Source organism: Mytilus californianus, unplaced genomic scaffold, assembly GCF_021869535.1.
Source record: "Mytilus californianus isolate M0D057914Y unplaced genomic scaffold, xbMytCali1.0.p SCAF_11, whole genome shotgun sequence".
Classification (NCBI taxonomy): Eukaryota; Metazoa; Mollusca; class Bivalvia; order Mytilida; family Mytilidae; genus Mytilus; species Mytilus californianus.
The window spans coordinates 8,663,487-8,686,212 of record NW_026262593.1 but is presented as its reverse complement, the minus strand read 5'-3'; the positions used below and the strand labels follow the sequence as shown (position 1 = coordinate 8,686,212).

Genomic DNA, 22,726 nt, shown 5'->3' with positions numbered 1-22,726 from the left:
CTATCCTTGTTAGGAGACTAAATGACAGCTTTTTGTCTGTTTGTCCTATCCTTGGTAGTAGATTTAATGAGAGCTTTTTGCCTGTTTGTCCTATCATTGTTAGTAGACTAAATGAAAGCTTTTTTGTCTGTTTGTCCTATCCTTGTTAGTAGACTAAATAACAGCTTTTTGTCTGTTTGTCCTATCCTTGTTAGTAGACTTAATGAAAGCTTTTGTCTGTTTGTCCTATCCTTGTTAGTAGACTTAATGAAAGCTTTTTGTCTGTTTGTCCTATCCTTGTTAGTAGACTAAATGAAAGCTTTTTGTCTGTTCGTCCTATCCTTGGTAGTAGATTTAATGAAAGCTTTTTGCCTGTTTGTCCTATCATTGTTAGTAGATTAAATGAAAGCTTTTTGTCTGTTTGTCATATCCTTGTTAGTAGACTAAATGAAAGCTTTTTGTCTGTTTGTCCTATCCTTGTTAGTAGATTTAATGAAAGTTTTTTGTCTGTTTGTCCTATCCTTGTTAGTAGACTTAATGAAAGCTTTTTGTCTGTTTGTCCTATCCTTGTTAGTAGACTAAATGAAAGCTTTTTGTCTGTTTGTCCTATCCTTGGTAGTAGATTTAATGAAAGCTTTTTGCCTGTTTGTCCTATCGTTGTTAGTAGACTTAATGAAAGCTTTTTGCCTGTTTGTCCTATCCTTGGTAGGAGATTTAATGAAAGATTTTTGTCTGTTTGTCCTATCATTGTTAGTAGACTAAATGAAAGCTTTTTGCCTGTTTGTCCTATCCTTGGTAGTAGACTTAATGAAAGTTTTTTGCCTGTTTGTCCTATCCTTGTAAGTAGACTTAATGAAAGCTTTTTGTCTGTTTGTCCTATCCTTGTTAGTAGACTAAATGAAAGTTTTTTGTCTGTTTGTCCAATCCTTGTTAGTAGACTAAATGAAAGCTTTTTGTCTGTTTGTCCTATCCTTGTTAGTAGACTAAATGAAAGTTTTTTGTCTGTTTGTCCAATCCTTGTGAGTAGACTAAATGAAAGCTTTTTGTCTGTTTGTCTGTTTGTCCTATCCTAGTTAGTAGACTGACTGAAACTTTTCGCCTGAGTGTCTTATCCTTGTTAGCAGACTAAATGAAAGCTTTTACCCTTTTGTCCTATTCTTGTTAGTCAGGACTGACTGAAAACCTTTTTGCTTGTCTGTCCTTTCCCTTTTGGCTTTGATCTGTGTATTTGCTTGGATAATGTTTACAGAAGTTACATAATCATGATAATGTAACCAGATTCTATATGTTAAGATACAATAACTATCATTATTGTATCCAACTGAATATTTATGTAATATTTGATGCTGGAGGTAAACCAATTGTTTTTAGTCTAATATAGGTTGACAGTTGACATTTATTTGTATATTTCAGAAGGAATAATGAAGTAACACACATAAAAATCCAGAACAATGGAGAATATTATGATTTGTATGGAGGGGAAAAGTTTGCCACCCTCGCTGAACTTGTGCAATATTATATGGAAAATCAAGGTCAACTCAAGGAGAAAAATGGAGTTGTTATTGAACTTAAATATCCATTAAATTCTGAAGATCCCACAACAGAAAGGTAACTATCAAAAAAATACATGAAGCTTTTCTTTTTGATTGGGTTTGATATGAAAAAATTAAAAACAATAAACGTATTTACACTTTTGGTATCTATCTGAATTCTGTCTCCAAATAACCTTCAGTTAACAATTATACTTTTTGATTATGACATCAAAATTTTTGAATTATGATGTCAGATTTTATGGGAACTTGTGTGATAGAACTTTAGTAATGGCAGACAAATTTGCATACATGTACAAGTGTAAATACGTTTGTTGAATGGAATAAACTAAGTACAAGGGCATTTTGGAGATAAAAAAAATGCAATTCCAAGGTCACTGTATAATTATTTGTAAAATTTTATGATTCAGCACCAGTCTGTACAATGAGGAAAAGTTCATAAAGAAGTACATCCTGAAACTGCGTCAAAAAATAAAAGTGCGTCATTTTAATTTCAGATCAGAGGATGATGGAAATTATTCGGTGCAAAATTTGATTGTACAATTTTAATTGATTACACACATGCATCCCACCTCCATGACCTCTCTAATTAGGTACCAAACCTTTCTATTGTTTAAGTAAGGTATTAGAGTGTAAAATAATAGCAGTTCCAACAACAGACGTAGATATTATTTATCAAACTTTGGCCTATATTGTATCATGTGTATAGTCATTTAGTTGATATTGTATTTCCTCTATATTTCCTGTCAACAATTCTCTATTAAAATTAAGACCCTAATTTGTGAAGAAGTATAATAAGTGAAGTGATATGATATGTGTACTTGATGTTAATTTCCTGTGCGTTGTTTTAATATTGTCTGTTCAGGAAATGACAAAGAATACATCTATAAACAGTACAATTATATTTAATTAAATTTAGCTAACAAAGAATAGAATGATTTAACAGTACATTTGTATGTAAAATTGAAACAGGACTTTATGAACCATGCTTAAAATGACACATTACATATGGTCACATGTATTATTACGTGTTAGTTGCATGTTGTAAATGTGTTGACATTGTTACGGATGTGATAATACATCATTGATCACTTACGTCATAATGACATTAAATGTAATTGAATATCGTGATTTTATCATGCCGAAAGACACTCCCCCTCCCTTAAGTTTTGAAAGCAATAATTTTGCATTAACCATGTTAACTATAATATCAAATGGTAAATTATAAGATACACCCAAATGGGTTACACCCTTATAAGTGTATCTAGTACATACAAATTCTATATATTTGTAAACCCATGACCGGGTTGATATATCTGAGCTTCTCTGGCATAAATAAAGTCACCACATTTAATACCAGGATGAAAATTTTGTACGCCAGATGGGCATCTCGTCTACAAAACACTCATCAGTGACACTCAAATCAAAAAAGTTAAAAAGGCCAAATAAAGTATGAAGTTCAAGAGCATGAAAGACCCATAAAGGTTAGGTACTGATATTGATATACACAAAACATGCTTTCAGAATATTAGGTAGACTTCAGATCTAAAGATTTGAAGGCCAATTTTATAAAATTTAGGTGCATTAAACCAGCCTAAAGATAAATATCAAAACTAATTCAAGTCAACTTTGCCTGAAGGAGCTGCAGTCATAGTTTAGTACAGTTATCATGGTTACATAATTTTTCGACTGACAATATACAATTAGAAATTATCTTTGAATTTTGCCAATGGTATTAGACAGGGTAATGGCAGTACATCATCGGCAAAACCAACTCAGTTTGTACAATGCTAAAACCACATTAAAACTAGAGGGCAACGGAAAATCTATGTTAATTTTGTAAAATTATGATTATTGATAAAATATTGTACTTAAATTATTTATACAGTATGACATGTCAGAGGATGTTTTGCATTCATCTGGCTTTAAGAGTAGTGCTACTACCAAAACTTATTGTATTTTGAAAAATGTTTACCTTTATATAGATGAATATTACCGGTAAATGCATAATTATTTTTTGTCTTTGATGAAAGGAGACATACATATACCTCTTATTGCCTTTTATTCTTAGCTAAAATATCTTTTTGTCATAGACGTTTAATTATTTTAGTCCAGTAGAGTGTGTCACTGTATGTGTTACATTATAAGTAGTGATTGATAGAAATTTTTTGGAACTAAAGTGGAATAATTTTTTTTCTTGGGTACTAATTTTCTTGGATTAAGGAAAAAATGTATTTTCATGGACAATGATAGATATTTGATTTTCTGGTTTTTGAAAAGTCTGCATACAATTAAGCTACAGAAAATTTGTTCTTCATTAATCATTTAAATTCGTGGACTGGTTCATCTGTACTAACAAAATCCACAAAAAATTGTTATCCACCAATAATAATGATGAATCCACAGTAGTAAATTACAATCCTCATTTACATCAAAGTGTAATCAACATATATATTCTACTTATTAAACAGCTTTTGTAACTTACAGATGGTTTCACGGCCATTTATCTGGGAAGGAAGCAGAAAAGGTGCTAATGGAAAAAGGAAAGAATGGTAGTTACCTGGTGAGAGAGAGCCAGAGTAAACCTGGAGATTATGTTCTGTCAGTCAGGACAGATGACAAGGCTACACATGTTATGATCTGTTTTCATGAAGCAGTATGTCATTTGTATAATATATTACTTGTAAACCCTTCTATAAGGCCTCTGAAGAAATATTCATTAAATCTTATAGCTGAAATCAAATATGTTAATATTTGTTCAAAATATAAAAATGATTAATTTAAACACACTTATAAAAAATAAACAGTGATCTGCAAAAAAAACCCCAAAACCTAGAATATTTAAGATAATAAAATTGAGAATGGAAATGGGGAATGTGTCAAAGAGACAACAACCCAACCATAGAGCAGACAACAGCCAAATTATTATATTTTTGTATTTTTGTCCTGCCTTGACAGAAACAAAAAGCAAGACTTAGGTGTGCTATTTCCAGTGTTGGTGATGGTGGTGTCAATACTTTGTTAAAGTTTGTGATTAGGTCAATTTAAGGGGAGTCATTCATGATAAGTCAATGGTATTTGGTATGCAGTTGAATAAACATTGGCACATCTAATTTCCATGGAGACTATTAAACCTTGCCCAATATGTCATGGTTTATTGACGTTGATTATTTTGAATATTTCATATGTTAAAGAATTGCTATTTTAATTTCAACATTTGCTATCATATTTGCATACAGGTGAGACATTTTTCTGTGTCAACAGTTAATTTTATTTAATTCTCATTTTTGCAGGAAGAAAATTATGATGTTGGTGGTGGTGAGAAATTCAAAAGTTTGTCAGATTTGATAGAACATTATCGCAAAAATCCCATGGTAGAACGATCGGGTACAGTTGTACATCTTAAAACAGTAAGTATTAAATTTCTTCACTGTGGCAATAAATGTTGCTGGTACCTGAAGAATTTACACCATGAAGAACTTTTACCTTTAATTTGGTTTGGTATATGAGGACATTGACTTACACAAGAAAGAATAAATTTTAAACTGATTTATGAACAAAACCTAACTTCACAAAACACTGTCAATTCTCAAATGCAAAAAAAAAAATCCTTACTAGTCATGCTAGTCATTTATAACATTTTTTTATTGTTTGTTTTAAAATTTTTACATTTGTAGAAGACTTTTATCCTGTTCACAACTGTGAAAATTCAGAAAAAAGATTATAGAAGACTAGATATATGCAAATGGATGTTCCTTACAGTTTGAGGATTTTCTAGTAGTTATGTAGCCATGAATAAAATTTGTGGACTCAAGTAAAAGAAATATATTCAGTCTTTACTTTTGAATTTGTCCTCATCCGCAATGCAGAGCTGGGGACATAGAAGTAATTGGGCATCCCTTCGTATGTCCAGACTTATTAATGCCCTTACACTTACAATTCTTCCCAGATTTTTATGAAATTTATATCGTGTTTAAAAGTCAGTGATTGGAATTAAAAATTCTATAGGAATTGCATTGTGAGTGTGCTCAAGCCTACGTATCTCTGAAAGATTTTTAATTTTTATATAAGCAAGGTCTTGTACGAGTTTGATGATCAGTTTTGATTAACTGTTTTTACAGGAGTTATGCCCTCTGAAATAGAATTTATGGGAAATAACATTGTTAATGATCTCGCACCTACATTTCTTGTAGAATATTATGAAAAAAGTTCAATAGAACAATTATTTGAGTTATTGCCCTTGGACAAATGAAATAATTTCATAGGCGGGGAACATTGGAACGGTGTTCTTTTATATTTCTAGCCATTCAATGCCACCAGAATATCAGCGTCAGGTCTAGGGGCACGTGTCAATCAACTTGAAACGGAGAAAGACAAGAAACAAGGAAGTAAAGGAGGATTCTGGGATGAGTTTGAGGTTTGTATGAAAAAACACATCTATATCAATCAAAATTTTATTTCCAGCCTTTCAATGCTACACGAATATCAGCATCAGGCCTGCAGGCTCGGGTCAAACAACTAGACAATGATAAGGAAAAGAAACAAGGGAACAAAGGTGGATTTTGGGATGAATTTGAGGTTGGTGTATTTCTAGAGTACATTAAAATGAGGTAACAGGCCAAATTAACTGTAACTCGCTACTTGTGATATGTCATCATCTAATCACATCATATATAATGTGCTAAAAACACTTAAGAGTCTTGTCTTATTTTATTGTGAAAGTTTGAATTTCCTCTGGGATATAAAGGGATTTTTATCTGTTATCTTCAAATTTAAGCTATGAGGCTAAAATATGAATCAGCGACCCCAAGACACAAAAAGACATCTTATGGTCACAATGCAGTATTTGGTTTTTGACAATAGAAATGTGTTTGTACAATTTATCAGGCTCTGAATTGCTTTCAGTGTAAAAAATTTATGAATAATTTAATATAGGCCATTTATGCCAAATTCTTCAAGTGACAAAAGGCAACCACTGATGTGGTTCCTGGCTTGAGACAAACACATGTCAAAGCCCATCTGGTGTAAATGGTGCAAGCTGTCTTATATATTGAGAAAATGTTTAAAGCAGACATTTTGGCTAATCTATTGAAACTGTTTTGGCATTAAAGGTATTATTTAATGGAATATAAAACTTGTATGTAAAAGAATTGCTTTTGGAGTTAAAAATCTATTTGAATAGTTTTGACTTGTCTTGCACATCAGAATTCTAATTCGACCAGTATTGGCATCAACTGGTGCTTGGTGTTTGTAATTTGCAAATGGTGCATCCTTACAGAAATGCTTACTGATGGTCAATTTTCTCAAGACACTCTCCTCTTTATAATTGATACCAGTGTATACTAATAATATTTACAGTAATACAATAATTGTGTAATAAATATATACATACTTAAAGCTATCACAAAAAATATTGCTATGGGTGTTGGGGGAATTTGTTTTTCTTTACCCCATCACTTGCAGATCTAATACAGTTAACTCTCGTTGTCTCGAACTCGGTTGACTCGAAATTTCAGATGAGTCGAAGTTTTCCCGTGGTCCCGAACTTTGTTCCATTCAAATGTATGTATTTCGACTCCTGATGAGTCGAAATTTGATGAGTCGAAATTTCGGTTGACTCGAACTAAATTTACGGTCCCAAGGTGAACAAAAGCATTAAAAATTCATTATTTATCTCGAAGTAATACACTTATGTCAAAACATGACCTCGGGGATATGACAATACACGTGTAATTACATTTTTGGTCCCTGACCACTGTATTGATTTATGACATTCTCTCTCCTCGAGTGTTTACCTAAGATTATCTTTGATCACCATGATAAATAATAATTAGTGATATATTGTTATAGTTTATAAAAATTATTTAAAATGTTTTAAAAATAATTAACCGTAATCATACACTAATGAGCTTGGTTGTGTATAAAGAAGGAATTAAAGTTTCTGTGATCAACTAAAAACTACTCAATCGGCGTTTTTAATCTTTTTGTATTTTCTCTTGCAGAAAACAATTGAAATAAAAGAAAAAGAAAAGAAATCTTAATTTCTAAAATCCTTTGATATACGAGAATGAACAATTTTGTCAACTTTAAATAACAGTAAGATCGATTGAAAATTATCCCCTCGAATAAAAAACATTGGAAAAATTGTAACCTTACAATGAAATCAATTAAAAAGAATATTTTACTTTAATAATATAAGACCATAACATACATTTACATCGATCTGAAACCAGAATCTCGATCCCCTACCCATGTACATTCAGATTTATTTTAGCATAACCAAGCTGAACATGAGTTGAGTCCCTTGGTTTGTCAGACTTCCGGTTTACGTTTGAGTCGAACTACGGGTATCTCGAAATATTTTTCTGGTCCGGCTGACTTCGAGATAACGAGAGTCGACTGTACTACCAAAATAAAGCCATAGCATATTAAGATTTTCTATAAAATGCCTCCTAACACCAACATTTAGGAATAGTCCTAACTTGTCAAGAAGTACCTTTTTCACATCTACCAACTTTTACTGCTTTATGATAGCTCATAAACATTCAATGTAATTTCAATGAGGTGCCATTAGGTATCAAATTGATATTTAATATATAAATAATTCTAATGAGAACAAAAACATGAACAAGTTTCCCAAGGATAGCTATTGTTTTCCCAAAGCAAAAATAAGTCACAGTAACTGTATACCATGCTTATTTGGCATGTTCCAAATAAAACTATTTTTAACCCACAATTTGTTTTATAGTTACAAAGTTAAAAAAGAAAGGTTGTATGATCAGATTTTCAAATTTAAGGTGCATAAAAGAGGCCCTACTTAATCTGAACTTTTGTTGTACAAATGTAGAAGAAAATTTTATATCTTTCCTAAAAGAAGCTGGGGCTTTCTCTGTAAAAAGGAGAATCTCTGTTTCATTCTTGATCTTTTTATTATCAGTATTTATAAAATAAAATAAAATTAATAATTTTCCATATAATATTGTCCAAATAAGTAGTCTTTTGAATTTGTATAGCAACAGTAGCTGAAATTTGAAAGGAGAAAATGCAGTTAAAAAGCTGTTGTTGTTTCCTTTGATAAATAAAAACAAAAGTGCATAAATTCCTCAATGTTTTTGTAATTCTACATATAATGAAGAAATAGAGCCCAAATAGATGTATTTGGCTGAAATATTTCATACGATTGTGAATTTTGTATATAATCCTTTACCATGGAAACAATCTTGTATCTTTGCAGCAATTACAACAGATGGAAGTCCGACATCTATATAGTCGTAAAGAAGGTCAACGACCAGAAAACAAGCCGAGAAACAGATACAAAAATATCTTGCCATGTAAGTGTCATATATTTATTGATTTTTCTTGGTTGAATGAGTAAAAAATAATATTTCTAATCTCAGTGAGGGTTTAATTTTTGTTACTTGCCAAATATTTATGAGATTTGGACAACATTTTGAATAGTTGGTGTTGTAATACATGTACCACTTTTAGCACTCATGGCTATTTCGTGGCATCCAGTTTTTATTGATGGTTGAAGTACCTGGAGAGTATCACTGACCTTAAGCAGGAAAACTTGCAATCCTTGTCAATTAAGATCGAAGTCAAATGTGCCTTGCCACAAGTGGGATTCAAACTCACAACCTTAGTGTTGACGAGCTAGTGATTACTGTAGATGAACTTCTACGACAATTTTGGCCACCAAGGCCTGCCCCCTAAATATCTATTGAAATTAATTCTTTTTACAGACTTTAGACAAACAAAATACATTATCAAAATTACTATACTATTTATACAACGGTTCATTTTTCTGTTGTTTCCAAAAAGTGAAGACAGAATCTATTTCCTCCAAGAGAAACAATCTAAAAAACAATAATATTCTGATACATTAGTATGACAACAAAATTACATAATACATTAAGACTTATTTTCCATGCACACCTAACATGCTCCTGCTTGAGATAACCTTCATCAGGTATATGTTCCATACCAAAAGTCAAAATATTACCTCAGTTTTGTGCAAGGCAACTTTGGTCTTTGACAACTTGGTGGCTTCAAGAATTTTGTTACAAAGCAATGAGACAAGAATTTTTTTTATGTTTTTTTATTTTGTATTTTTCAGTTGATCATACCCGTATTGTATTACGTGATGGTGACCCACAAGTGATAGGTTCAGACTATATTAATGGTAATTTAATATCAGTAAGTAGATATGTAATTTTGATATTTAAAAAGGATACAAAAACAAAGATAACTTTATAAGAAAGTTTGATACATTTAAAATGTTAAAGTATGAACAAATATACACAGAGTGTTAACTCTTATTTTTCTTGTGATGGAAACGATTTAAAATCAAGATTATGTCTTAAAATGGAAATAAAAAAAGAGACAGATTCAGGTTTATGTTTGTAATGTTCATGACATTATCAGTCTTCATGATGAGCTACAATCCTGAGGGCCAAGGCAAGTAAATGTTTACGGATTTTTTCACTCAATCTGGTAATTTTTTAGGGATTTGAAAGTCATGGGTTATTTTTGTAAAACTGTTATATTCATTCCAGAATTCACAACATACACAAACCTGTATCAGTGGTTTTGCAGCATGAACTTCCTGAAATTTCATACCTGTTTTTATATAGATATTTTAGAAGATTTGAAGCATGCTACAGTTGAAAATTGAAAAGATATTGATAACTAACAATTTCAAATTTCTCATCAGTAATTGATCATGTTTTTCACTGTTTAATTTCTCTAGTTTAGATAAGTGTATTGTTCCTAAGAATATTACATAATTTATATTTACAGACAGAAGATGATAATTTAGATCTGAAGAAAGGTTATATTGCTACTCAAGGTGCTTTGCCAAATACTGTTGTTGATTTCTGGAGAATGGTCTGGCAGGAAAACTGTCGGACTATTGTCATGACAACAAAGGAAGTAGAACGTGGAAAGGTAAACATGAAAGTTGAATATTTGTAAATTTTTATTACACTTTATAAATAATAAATGTTGAATAGACATTAACATATCTAAAGATAAATAAAATGAATTTATTACAAATTTTGAACTCTAAATTTTTTTCAGCTTTTAGACATTTTCATTGATAGTATCAGGTCATGTATCACAATAAAAAAACCAAATGTAAAAGAAACTTAAGTGCAAATAGGACACTGCGCACAAGGATAAAAGTAGATACAGCATGCTTAAAATGTAAAACCTTAAAATCCTATAAATAGAATGATGTAAGAATAAACAGTTCTGAAAAACAATTTATTTCTGTCACACTTTCCATAAATACTACTGGACATATTTAGTTAGCCGCTTGACAATGATGAGTTGAATTTTTGCAATGCATTAGTTTGCAAGTGCTTTTTGGATTTGTCAAACACCTACTACCTATTTTCTAATACTTTCAATTACCAGTGAAGGTATGCTTAGCACGACAACATGTGCATTCTAGTTCTGTATGTATCAAAAGTTAAGGATGTACAACCTGGGAAATAGAACGTGTTCAAGAAAATCCACAATGATCATGTCGTTCTTGTTCCGTATATATCAAAGGTTAAGGATGAACAACCTGGGAAATAGAACATGTTCAGAAAAATCCACAATGATCATGTCATTCTAGTTCTGTATATATTAAAGGTTAAGGATGTACAACCTGGGAAATAGAACATGTTCAAGAAAATCCACAATGATCATGTCGTTCTTGTTCCGTATATATCAAAGGTTAAGGATGAACAACCTGAAAAATAGAACATGTTCAAGAAAATCCACAATGATCATGTCGTTCTTGTTCTAGAAATCACAAGTTCTGCTGTTTATGATTTAATGTGATCCATACTTGTTCAACACAATACAGATACAATTTGATTTTGACTTTTTACAATGCAATTTATATATTTTAAATAGGTGAAAGCCGTGCGGTATTGGCCTGGACCAGATAGTCCAGAAAGCAACTTAACACAGTCATGGGATGTTTATGATGGCAAAATGACATTAAAACATATATCACAGAAACAAGATAGTGACTTTATATATCGTGAATTTGAATTGTATCGTGAAGGTAGAGACGGAAAGGTAATGTAACCAGGATTATTGTAAAATCTCTAACCAAAGCTGTTTTTTTAATCTTTGTTTGAAAAATGTGATAGGATTATTTCACAAAAATCAAAATTCATATTTGAATTTTTGATAAAAGTATCCAACCAGAGAAAATTAAATAGCATGCATTAATTTCTAAATTTACAGTATTTGTAAAAGTTTTTGTCCCTTTTGCATTTGAGAGGTCAAATTATATTTATTTGAGCTTTTAGGATAATATAATTATGAAAGGTTATTTTGAAGGAGTTTCATGATTTGTAAACTTGGTTAAATCACTCACAAACTGGACTTTATGTTAAGTTTATGAGCCCAAGACTGAGTTTACATGTCAATAAAAATAACCATAATCTCTTATTATTCCAATAAAAAGCACTACACATTATGTCCAGATCAAATATTTTATCAACATTTTTATAGAACTGTCTCTTCTGTGTAGGAATTCATACTCATGACATTTAATAATATAATGAAACAGATTTATACACTCACCAATGAAGACTTTCTTACTTTGTCCGTGTAATATAAGAGAAGACAATTTTGAAATATTCTCAACTATATATTTTGGCGTTGTTTTTGCCCCCCCCCCCTCCGTGAATGCGTTGCGGGGGACATAGAAGTACCTGGCCTCCGTCCAACCGGTCTTGTAATCGCTCTCACATGTACAGTTCTTGCCAGATTTTTAAGAAACTTATATCATATGATTATTTCAGCAATGTCTTGGACGAGTTTGAAAATCAGTGCCCATCAATTATTTTTAAAAGAGTTATGCCCCTTGGAAACATTATTTTATGGAAAATTGCATCGTTAGCATTCACATGTGTACAATTCTTAACAGATTTTTATGAAATTTATATCATAGGTTTATATCAGCAATGTCTTGGACTAGTTTGAAAATCAGTGCCGATCAATTATTTTTAAAAGAGTTATGCCCCTTGGAAGTATTGATTATGTGGAAAATTGCAATATTAGCGCTCTCATGTGTGCAATTCTTGCCAGTTTTTATGAAATTTATATTATAGGTTTATATCATCAATGTTTTGACGAGTTCGAAAATCAGTGCCGATCAATTATTTTTAAAAGAGTTATGCCCCTTGGAAATATTGATTTATATGGAAAATTGCATTGTTAGCACTCTCATGTGTACAATTCTTGCCAGATTGTTATGAAATTTATAGTACAGGTTTATATCAGCAATGTCTTTGACACTTTCGAAAATCAGTGCTGATCAAATATTTTTAACGAGTTATGCCCCTTGGAAAAATTATTTATAATGGAAATTGCATTGCGTTTTCTCTAAAGCCTTCATTTCTCTTAAGATGTTTATAAACTGTTTTAAAGAGAAAAAAAAATGTTTTTATTTAGTTATTGCCCTTGTACCTTGGATAGATAAAATATGTGCAACGCGGGGGGACATTGGAACTCTGTTCTTTTATTCTACTAGAAAAGTTGTGAAAAGTAAATCGTCCGTGAACATAAGTTGGTTTACAATAGTGATGCTGATGCAGAATACTAAAAAAACAAAGACAAAGATCTATTTAAATGTTAAGCAACCAACAATCAATCAATCTATCTAAACTTAATGTATTTTTAGTAATTCAGTTTTAATCCTACACAGAATAATGATTGTCCTGCACACCATTAACATAACAAATTAAGATATAAATAAATAAATTTTTGGCAAAAAATCAAGTTAACACCAAAACCTCTGTTAAATGGCAGATTGCCAGGTCAATATTTTGCTAGTTGTGTCGATTCTCAGTTAAACACCCACACATATTACATAAGTAAGTTGACATAAAAGGAGGAAAGAAGTCAAACCACAGTGAAAAGCTTTTTAAACATTAATAGCAATTGCTTTATATATACATTCAAAGCAGGTGACGCTTACTCTAATAGGAAAGAAAAGATATGGAGTATCCATCCATGACACAAAATCAGTGCACGCAGAGCCAAAAAACACAAAAAGCAAAGGAACAACTACCCGTCTGGCTCCTATTTGGAGTTCATGAGACTCCCTCATTTTCTTTTGTAAGTCACCTTGATTTGTATCTTATTAATCAATTTGTGAGATTTAATCATCAGTAAACTTCTGTTGCCTTACAATACCCATTGATCTTTTACAGCAATTAGAGAGTACTCCTCGTTGTATATATCACTATCACTTTCTACCTTGGCCTGATTATGGTGTACCAGGAGATCCAGGAAGTGTCCTCAACTTTCTAAATATAGTCAATACAAAACAAGATTCAATAAAGGAGGCTGGCCCCGTTGTTGTTCATTGTAGGTAAGTTAGTAATTAGAATTGTTGTCCTTGTCCTTTTGTCTGTGTGATACCTCAAAACAGGCTATAATAGGCACTTTCCCTGTGTGACACTTCAGAAACTGTAAAATAGTTTCTTTACTTGTGTGATACCTCAAATGTGCTAAGAATAGAAGTAATAAATCCAAAATCCTTTGTATTTAGGATCAGCTCACCAATCCCAGTTTTGAGTTCTGACCCACACGTTTTAATAAGCTTTTTACCATCATATCATGTGTTGTAACTGCTATAGATAATGACAAAGATGTTCTATAGAAATCAAAACTGCATTAATCATTGCCATTTTGTTTGTTGACTGACTACCTCAGGCAAACTTCCATTAAAATGATATATTTAATACTTGAACAGGACTTGCTAAAAACGTGCCATGTATTTTATGGCTGGTGAACCAAATAAATAAACAATACCACCTACTCAAAGTACAATTATTTTGCAAGAAAACATAATGTATGCATATTTTTATTTACTTATTTATTTTGTTGGCTTAATCATATATTTTCTACCTCAATATTGCCATCAGACAAAAATAAGAAGATGTTGTATGAGTGCCAATGAGACAACTCTCAATCTAAGTCACAATGTATAAAAAGTAAACAATTATAGGTCAAAGTACTGCCTTCAACATGGAGCCTATAAAATGTATGATAAATTAAATTTTGTGGAAAATAAGAAATAGAGTGTTTAACTCTCTGTTTTATTTTTATTTTCCATAGTTGTTTGAGAAGGTAACCTTCATTTATTTGACCTTTTTTGTATTTCAGTGCTGGTATTGGCAGAACTGGAACATTTATTGTGATAGATATTATACTCAATCAAATCAAACTGTTTGGTAAGTTATACACATACAATTACAGATCAGCATAACGAAGATATTTCAGGTCGTCTGCTAAACAGTTAATGGCTGCATGTCTGGATATTCCTTCATATGGAAGTCAAATATTGATAGATACCAATGAAGTTTGAAACTTATTCTCTGAAAATGTAAAAAATTATTATCAACTGAGATTATTAGAAATAAATCAGACAGAATAACTATGGGGCAATTGTTTTAGGCCTATTTTCCTAATGCTTGGTAGTTTAAAGGTTTGGTTGGCTTGCATGCTTTGTTTGTATAAATGTTTGTTCAAGCATTGTAAGTAAGATTGACATCTGCAAAAAATATAGATAGGCATAGTTAAACCTGTATATATTATAATTAAATTTGATTGGACATTATCCCAAGTAGAATTGTACAATATACAAACAAAGCAAGAAAGCTAATTAAAGTCTTACTCTACATGCATTAGGAAAATAGCTCTAACTTGCAGTTCAAGAAACCTACTTACATTATAGATAGCAATTTCTATTTATATCTATAAATTTCAAGACTGTTCTAGAAAATTGATTGATGAAAGGGAGATAACTATAATACAATAAATATAAATGAAATGAAACTTTAACTCTTTCAAGATAATCGAGAATAAATGGATTTTTAGCAAAATTTATTGAATCAAAAGGAAGAACGGCAAGACTAAAGAATATTGATGGTAATTTTGCTCGTTCAGACTCAATGCTAAAAATATAAGAAAGAATTTGAAAATTTATTAAATTAATTATTATTTGTGAATGCACTTAGCCCACTTAAAAATAACACTTATCAAAAGATGATACAGGAAGTCTTCTCTGTTCAAGCCAATGTTATAGCACAATTTCAATGCAGTAGCTATGTAAAATAGAACTGTATAACTTGAGAAAAGTGTATGCTTACATGTGATTGGTTAAGTAATTGATTTTTATATTTTTCAAAACCATAAAGTATCTTAAAGCAATGCTTACATGTTTTAAACAGGGTTGGAGTGTGAAATAGATATACAGAAAACAATACAAATGGTACGATCTCAGAGATCTGGTATGGTGCAAACTGAAGCGCAGTATAAATTTGTATATATGGCTGTGCTTCATTACTTAGAAACAGAAAAACAGAGAAAAAGAGCAGAAGAGGTTTGTGAAATATGAAAACATCAATTGCCTAATAAAAAATCAGTTTGAAATCTACATTACTAGCTGTCTAAATCATTTTATATTTAATATTAACTAGCGACTTAAAAATAATAGATTTACAATTTGCAATGTCCAGCTGTCTATATGTAAGCCTTATTATTATTAACAATGACTGTCTGTTTAAAAAAGAACCGTTTTTGTTGCGAAAAGTGAGACATAGCGATCTTACATTACATCAGCTTTGGTGGCGATAACATTTAGGTTCAGTTTATGGTATTAAGCATCAATAATTTTATCAAACCTTCATGGAATTGTATGAAACTTAGGACAGAAGCTTTTTTATGATCAAAAGACAATATCCAGACAAAATTATATTTTCTTTCAATTTTTCATACTTTACTGATAAATGGATAAGTTTTTTTCAGTTTACAATTAGATACAGTTAAGGGCGAAAGTTTTCCAGAAATCAGTAACTTTGTCAAACCTTCATGGAATGTTTAAAAACTTAGAATCATGATTCACCATAACCTGAGCCATTTTTTTTTTATTTATTTTTCTGTAATTTATTGACAAATGGACGTAGCTTTTTGGCAGTCAACATTATACTTTAACACGGACAGGCAGCAGTCGTAGGATATACAGAATACCATTTACAGATTCTTGTTTTTTTTTTTATTATTTATCTTCAGTTGCTTTTTAATGCAAAATATGATTAATGACATTTCTGTCCATACAACACTATAGGACAAATGTAATTGGTATTCTTACAAATATTATATTTACATTTTGTATGTATTTTTTGCTTACCTAGGAGATGGTTTGTAAAATTTTAGAAATCCTTTCATAACAGCATCAAATAAAATGAAACAGCTATCTTGACTTCTTTGTGCATTTAAATGTTTGCTTAATTCCCTATGCAGAAGTAAAAAAAATCTCTTAATGTATTTGTTAATATGTTCTTGCACTGTTTTCATTAATTACTTAAAATTTCTATCAAGTCAGACACCAAATAATACAACATCGTAGCTTTTATCCAGTCTTCAACCAAGGGCATTAAAATATCTGCCTGATTTATTTTCTCTTTTATGCCTGCCTGTGATGTCTGATAGGGAGGGAGCATTATGTTTTTCAATCTTTGCACATGTCTGTCACCTATTTGTCTATCCCTCAACCTTTTTTTGTTCAAGGTAGTTTACAATGAAATAGTGATTACCGTTACATCAAATTGAAACTGACTACACTTGTTCATTATAATGTGAATTTTTAAAGATAAAAGTTGAATTAAGGTTTTCTGGATTTCACAATTCACTGAACATGCATATGGAATTGGGGTAGCTTGAGCAGTACATGGTGTCCTATGTATGGACATATATTCTTGTTTTTTCATAGTTCAAAGCTCTGAAAATTAAAGAAAAAAAGAGTCATTGTGGCTGAGAGTTCTGGATAGTTTATCATTTTCTGCTTGTAATTATTTGTTTTCATTACCAATCCAGCTAATCTGACTAATAAAATAATACTGAACATGTAATCAATTAGTTACTAACATACTAATAGATTCCTTAACTCTAAATAACAATTATTTAGGGATGGACGGATTTACTTCAGGGGAATAAATCTATTCTTGAAAACATCAAATATTCTGGGGTTACAATTCAATTGTGTGCTTTTATTTCAAATTGATTTCTTGGTGATAATTTTAAGGTTTCCAGTTTGAGGAATTAATGTTCTTTAAAGGTTAATTTTCTGTTGGGGCTAAAGTTTGTCAACGTTGGTGAATAATATTAATACTAGAAATAAACCAAATTTAATATCCCATGAACATTTTTACTTTAAAGAATGTTCACTCTTCTTGTTTTTGAATTTTTGCCAGATATTCGGAATCCTCTGGCTTTATCAATGTAGTGCCATAAAAAAAATTTGCCCGCAAACCCCTACTTTTCTTTTAATATTTTTATAACATATAGTTTAAAAAGCCATATTTGAAAATCTTATAAAATCCTTGTTTATTTTTCATAGTTTTTGAAAGAAAAAAGGTACCAATGTTAAATGTATGAAAAAACTAGAGCGAATCACTTCCTGCCAAATTTTCAATGGCTTATATCTCAAAAACAAGCACACAGACCTTTCAATGTTTTTCTGCTTCTTTAGTTCCTTTATTCTTATACTTTCAATTTATAACAGTCTTTTAAAAAGCTTGTTATTTTGAAACATAGTAACGAAACATCTTTAAAATATTCAGAATATCAGTATGTTATATGTAAGAAAAGTGCAAAACCTTGATGATAGAGTAACTAAATGGCTCATAAATGGCTATGAGACCTAAACAAATTATATGATTTGGTATAACCAGAATAAATGCAAAAACATTTATCACCTCATAATGTCTAAATATGAATAAAAGTAGATATGTGGTATATATGTCAATGAGACAGCAACCCAGAAACATAAATAACTAAAATGCATACTGTCGTTTACAATAGACAAGTGTCTATACAATATTTCAAGCTGTAATTGCCGAGTCTAAAAAGATGTGAATAAATGTAGCCGATGCCAGCAACATTCATTCCTCCAAATAACAGAAATAAACATTTAGATATAACAACAAGTGACCATAATCCTGATATGGGACAGACACATGAACATGTGGTTGGTTTCATATTTGCAATCCTTAACCTCCATCTTTTTAGTATTAGGGCTGTTCCATTAAAACATACATGGGACCCGGGGAAGGCACTTTGAAATCTCTACTATGGATGGGAGTCAAATACAGTGGAAATGTAAGTGAAATTCTTAATTTGCCTCTTTAGGTTGTTAACCCATTTTGAATGTGCCTTCCCTGGGTATCATGTATGTTTAAATGGAATAGCCCTTACTTATTTGGCTAAGAAAAAGCACACAACATGATATACAGTAAAATATGTAAATGGAAAATACTAAATATAAAAATAAGAAGATGTGATATGTTTGCCAATGAGACAACTTTCCACCAGAGACCAAATGACATAGAAGTTAACAACTATAGGTCACTGTATGGCCTTCAACAATGTGCAAAAACCCATACCACATACCCAACATAATTATGTAAAACAATTCAAACCAGAAAAATTAAAACTAAAATGATTGCTTTCCACCACTGTCAATGGCTGTACATGAATATTTAATAAGAGAGTTTTATATTCAGATAGTGTTCTAATTTATTTTTAGCAAAGTGTAGGAAGAGAATACACAAACATAAAATACACAGTTGAGTCTGTAGCAAGACCAACATCGAGGCCCATTGTACCGCCACAGCCAGCAAACTCAAAGAAGAAAGAAAAGAAAGACTTACCAAAGTAAGAATTAGGGTATAGAAAGTATTATAATGATATCACTGGGTAGTGAATGTTTGAGGACTGTTCTTTTTTTTTAAATAATGCTTTTGTTGTCTTATTCCAATTAAATTTTTAAAGACATGTTATTCTTATCAAAAATCTTGATTCAATTCAGTTATGAAAAAATCAGAAATAGGAACCATTTATATATAAGCGTAGAACTCTTTCTTGATTATTGAAATTTTATTGAAAAATACTATGTTACAAGAAATCATTACCTCAAAATAGAAGATGTTCCTTTGTTTACATTGATAATGGTACCATATACAAATCGCTTAAAGCTTGACCAAGGAAATGATTTCCTGATTTTTGAAAACGTTATATATGATGTTTAGGCCTTAATTATGAAGCCAATGACGTATGCCATTTCCTCTTATGTATATAAGTGATAATTCATATCATTATTTTTATGTAATATCAATACACCATGTTTAAAAATACATTGACTGCCTTAGTAATAAGATTCAAAATTATTTTTTTGTTTAGATTGGGAGAAAAAAAAGTTAATGTTACTTTGAATAGCTACTTATACAGACTTAATTTTCTTTCACTTGACCAGACAGGTCCTCTCTGATGTTATAAACAATGTATTTTTAGTTAGGCAGTATGTATTACCTAATAGAAATTTATGCTTTATGTTTAAGAATATATATATCTATTGTAGGTTGCCTGAAGATAACAGACAAATTTATCAAAACATTACTCCTTTAAAGACAAACAAAACATGAAAGGTGCCATTGTATAAACTTTGCCAAACAGAAGAAGTCAAACTTCAAACATATTTATTATTAGGGCTCTATTGCTGTTGTCAGTATTTTTAGTAATATTGTAATTGATTATGATCATTTAATCAGAACAGTGACCTTTGACCTGGTGTCGTAAGGTCATGTTCAGATTTGTATAACTTAAGAATGCTGCAAAATCTAAGCAATTGACTCTATTTGTAAAATTCAGAATTTAGTCAGTTTCAAGAATTAAAATGTGTAGACAACACAGTTTGTGAACAATCTACATGTTAATTTCAAAGATAAAAGAGTGTCAGTGTGTAGCTTTAGTATACACAATACATAAAAATGTAGACTGAAAATAACCTTAAAATTTAAGGAAAACAAGAAAGATTTATTTAAGAATTAGGTCATAGACCTGGTAATAGACATAAATATCATTAATTTCTATTAAAAGAATTACTTCCCTTGCCATTTCAAGATTTAAAAATAAGCTACAGCTGCTTATAAATTTCCTAAATAACTTTACATCAGTGTGATATAACATTATTGTTAATCTTTTCATTTTTAGTCCTATATAATGTATAATGATCACTCATTAACATGGCACTAGAAACTATTTCCAAATATCTTAGATAATTAAAAGGTATATTAAGTTTTAAAAAGATATCATGCATTGCATTTGATATGTGACTTTCTCTTTGATGCATTTTCTTTAAGCAGTCTTTCATTCTCTATACATGTGTCAAAAGCTTTGAAAAAATTATCCCTACGTACAATATTATTATAGATAGTTTTGCTTTTTGTTATGAATAAAATATATTTCTTTTAATCTGTAAATAGAAATTATGTTACAGATATATATAAGCTTGTAATAAATGTTATGTATAAACAACGATTTGTTACAAGTAATGCTACCTCTAGGTAATTTTGGTGCCATACAAATGTTACTGTTAGCTGCACCGTTATGAAATGATGTTTTTTTAAAAAGCAACTTCCAATGAATGATATAAGATATGTAAGCAGAACTTCTGTAATATCCCTGAATTGTCATCTTCCTCATATATTATTGTAATAATTTAGGTGATTAAATATATATATATGAAAGAAAACTATTCAAATGAGATGTAGGTTGCTACTCGTTCTGTTGGAATATCGCTGAATTAATCAACGGTTAAGGTTAAAAAAAATATTTAACATCATGCTCCAAAAATCGAACATCAGACTCTGAAATATTGTCCAGAATCTAGCTGGCATTCCAAGTGTTTTTAAACATTAAGTGCACTAGTCAATACACATTACTCGTCCAGAACATGCATGAAATTATTTCCTACTGGATTTTAAGCAACCAACAATCAATCAGTACACATTACTGTTCTATGAAAGCTTCAAGTCTTTTCCTTTGATGTAGATCATAACATTCATCAAAAGTATTTTGTTTGGATAAGATTGACTAAATAATACATCATTTGTGACAGTTGGGGTATTTTATTCTTTATAAGGAGATAACAAACATTAAGTTGAGATAAGAAATTCTTTTGTTTACATACCTTAATCAGTCAATTATGACTTTAAAAATCTTCGAACCAAAGTGAACAGAATTTTACATTATTTCTGGTTCAACAGTAGTGCAGGAAAACATCAATGTTATTTTTAGTATATAAAGCCATATTTTAGTTTCCAAACTTTTCTTGTAAATTCAAATTTTTGCAAGCATAGTCCCCCAAATTACTTGTACCAGACATAAGAATCAGCCTACATGTTATTTATTACCTTCAAGTCATTTTTCTAGGACTCGTGTGAAACTGATATGTAGGACCATTTGTAAATCTGTCTGAGCTGATCCATTTGGTATAAAGAAATAAAGGAAATGTGATGTATATATTTATGAGACAGTAACCCAATAACACAAGTCAAAATGAAGGTCATCTAGATGTCCATATTTGGTCATTGTCAATAGACAAATGTTAAAAAAATGTAGCAAGTTCTTAATTGCCTTAAATGGCTCAAACTAGTAAAAAAGGGATGATGATGTCAATTAGATGTTGACCTTGTCCAACTATTTGTATATAACAGAGACTGATTTAAGGGGAGAAGGGGGTCCAGGTCTGTCACAGAATAGAAATTCCTTCATAATATAAGTTCCAGAAGGAAAAAATATTCTGGAATATTATTTCCACAGGAATAAATATTACAGTATATGTTCCTAACGGAATTAATGGTATAGAATATTTGTTCCAAAAGGAATAGATATTATGACATTGTTTATAACAAAGTTTCCAGTGGAACTTCTGTTAGGTGGAACAAATATGCGTTGACAGGTCCACCCTGATGAACTACATATATGGTTATTACATAGACTTTTTAAAAGTTGACTTTTCAGGGGCCCCCTTTTTTTTAAATCCTCTATCCACACCTGTGTAAATGTAACAATAGATTTGTCCTTGGAACATTATACAGACAAGGTTGATGTCTTCCTTGGATGTTTAATATATATTTTTGTAAATTGCTTTATTGGTAAATATTCTTGTTTAATTTATGAATTAAATCAATGTCAACTGTTATTTAAATATAATTACATCTGAATAACATTTAAAGTATTGTCATATATTTACAAATAGGTACTTGAATATTGTAACTACATGTTTTGTATTTTGTTTGTAAGATGTTATTGTATCATATTTGTTTGTAAATTTATTGTTT

At 30.7% G+C, this 22,726-nt stretch overlaps 1 protein-coding gene across 4 annotated transcripts in view; it reads left to right on the top strand.

Moving 5' to 3' along the window:
* The window catches only part of LOC127719498 (tyrosine-protein phosphatase non-receptor type 11-like), a 50,264-nt gene extending 29,139 nt beyond the window's left edge, over positions 1 to 21,125 (top strand). For 3 of the 4 annotated variants that reach the window (XM_052225648.1, XM_052225646.1, XM_052225647.1), the window contains exons 3-15: positions 1,393 to 1,587; positions 4,017 to 4,185; positions 4,823 to 4,939; positions 5,994 to 6,107; positions 8,764 to 8,860; positions 9,646 to 9,725; positions 10,329 to 10,475; positions 11,436 to 11,603; positions 13,751 to 13,911; positions 14,709 to 14,776; positions 15,776 to 15,927; positions 19,132 to 19,259; positions 19,963 to 21,125. In XM_052225648.1, coding sequence (XP_052081608.1) covers positions 1,393 to 1,587; positions 4,017 to 4,185; positions 4,823 to 4,939; positions 5,994 to 6,107; positions 8,764 to 8,860; positions 9,646 to 9,725; positions 10,329 to 10,475; positions 11,436 to 11,603; positions 13,751 to 13,911; positions 14,709 to 14,776; positions 15,776 to 15,927; positions 19,132 to 19,259; positions 19,963 to 20,026 — 1,660 coding nt within the window. In that variant the 3' untranslated portion in view covers positions 20,027 to 21,125. Of the gene's footprint in view, positions 1 to 1,392; positions 1,588 to 4,016; positions 4,186 to 4,822; positions 4,940 to 5,832; positions 5,947 to 5,993; positions 6,108 to 8,763; positions 8,861 to 9,645; positions 9,726 to 10,328; positions 10,476 to 11,435; positions 11,604 to 13,750; positions 13,912 to 14,708; positions 14,777 to 15,775; positions 15,928 to 19,131; positions 19,260 to 19,962 lie in introns of all 4 variants that reach the window. The other variant, XM_052225645.1, reaches the window with a different exon arrangement.
* The last annotated feature ends 1,601 nt before the right edge of the window (positions 21,126 to 22,726 follow it).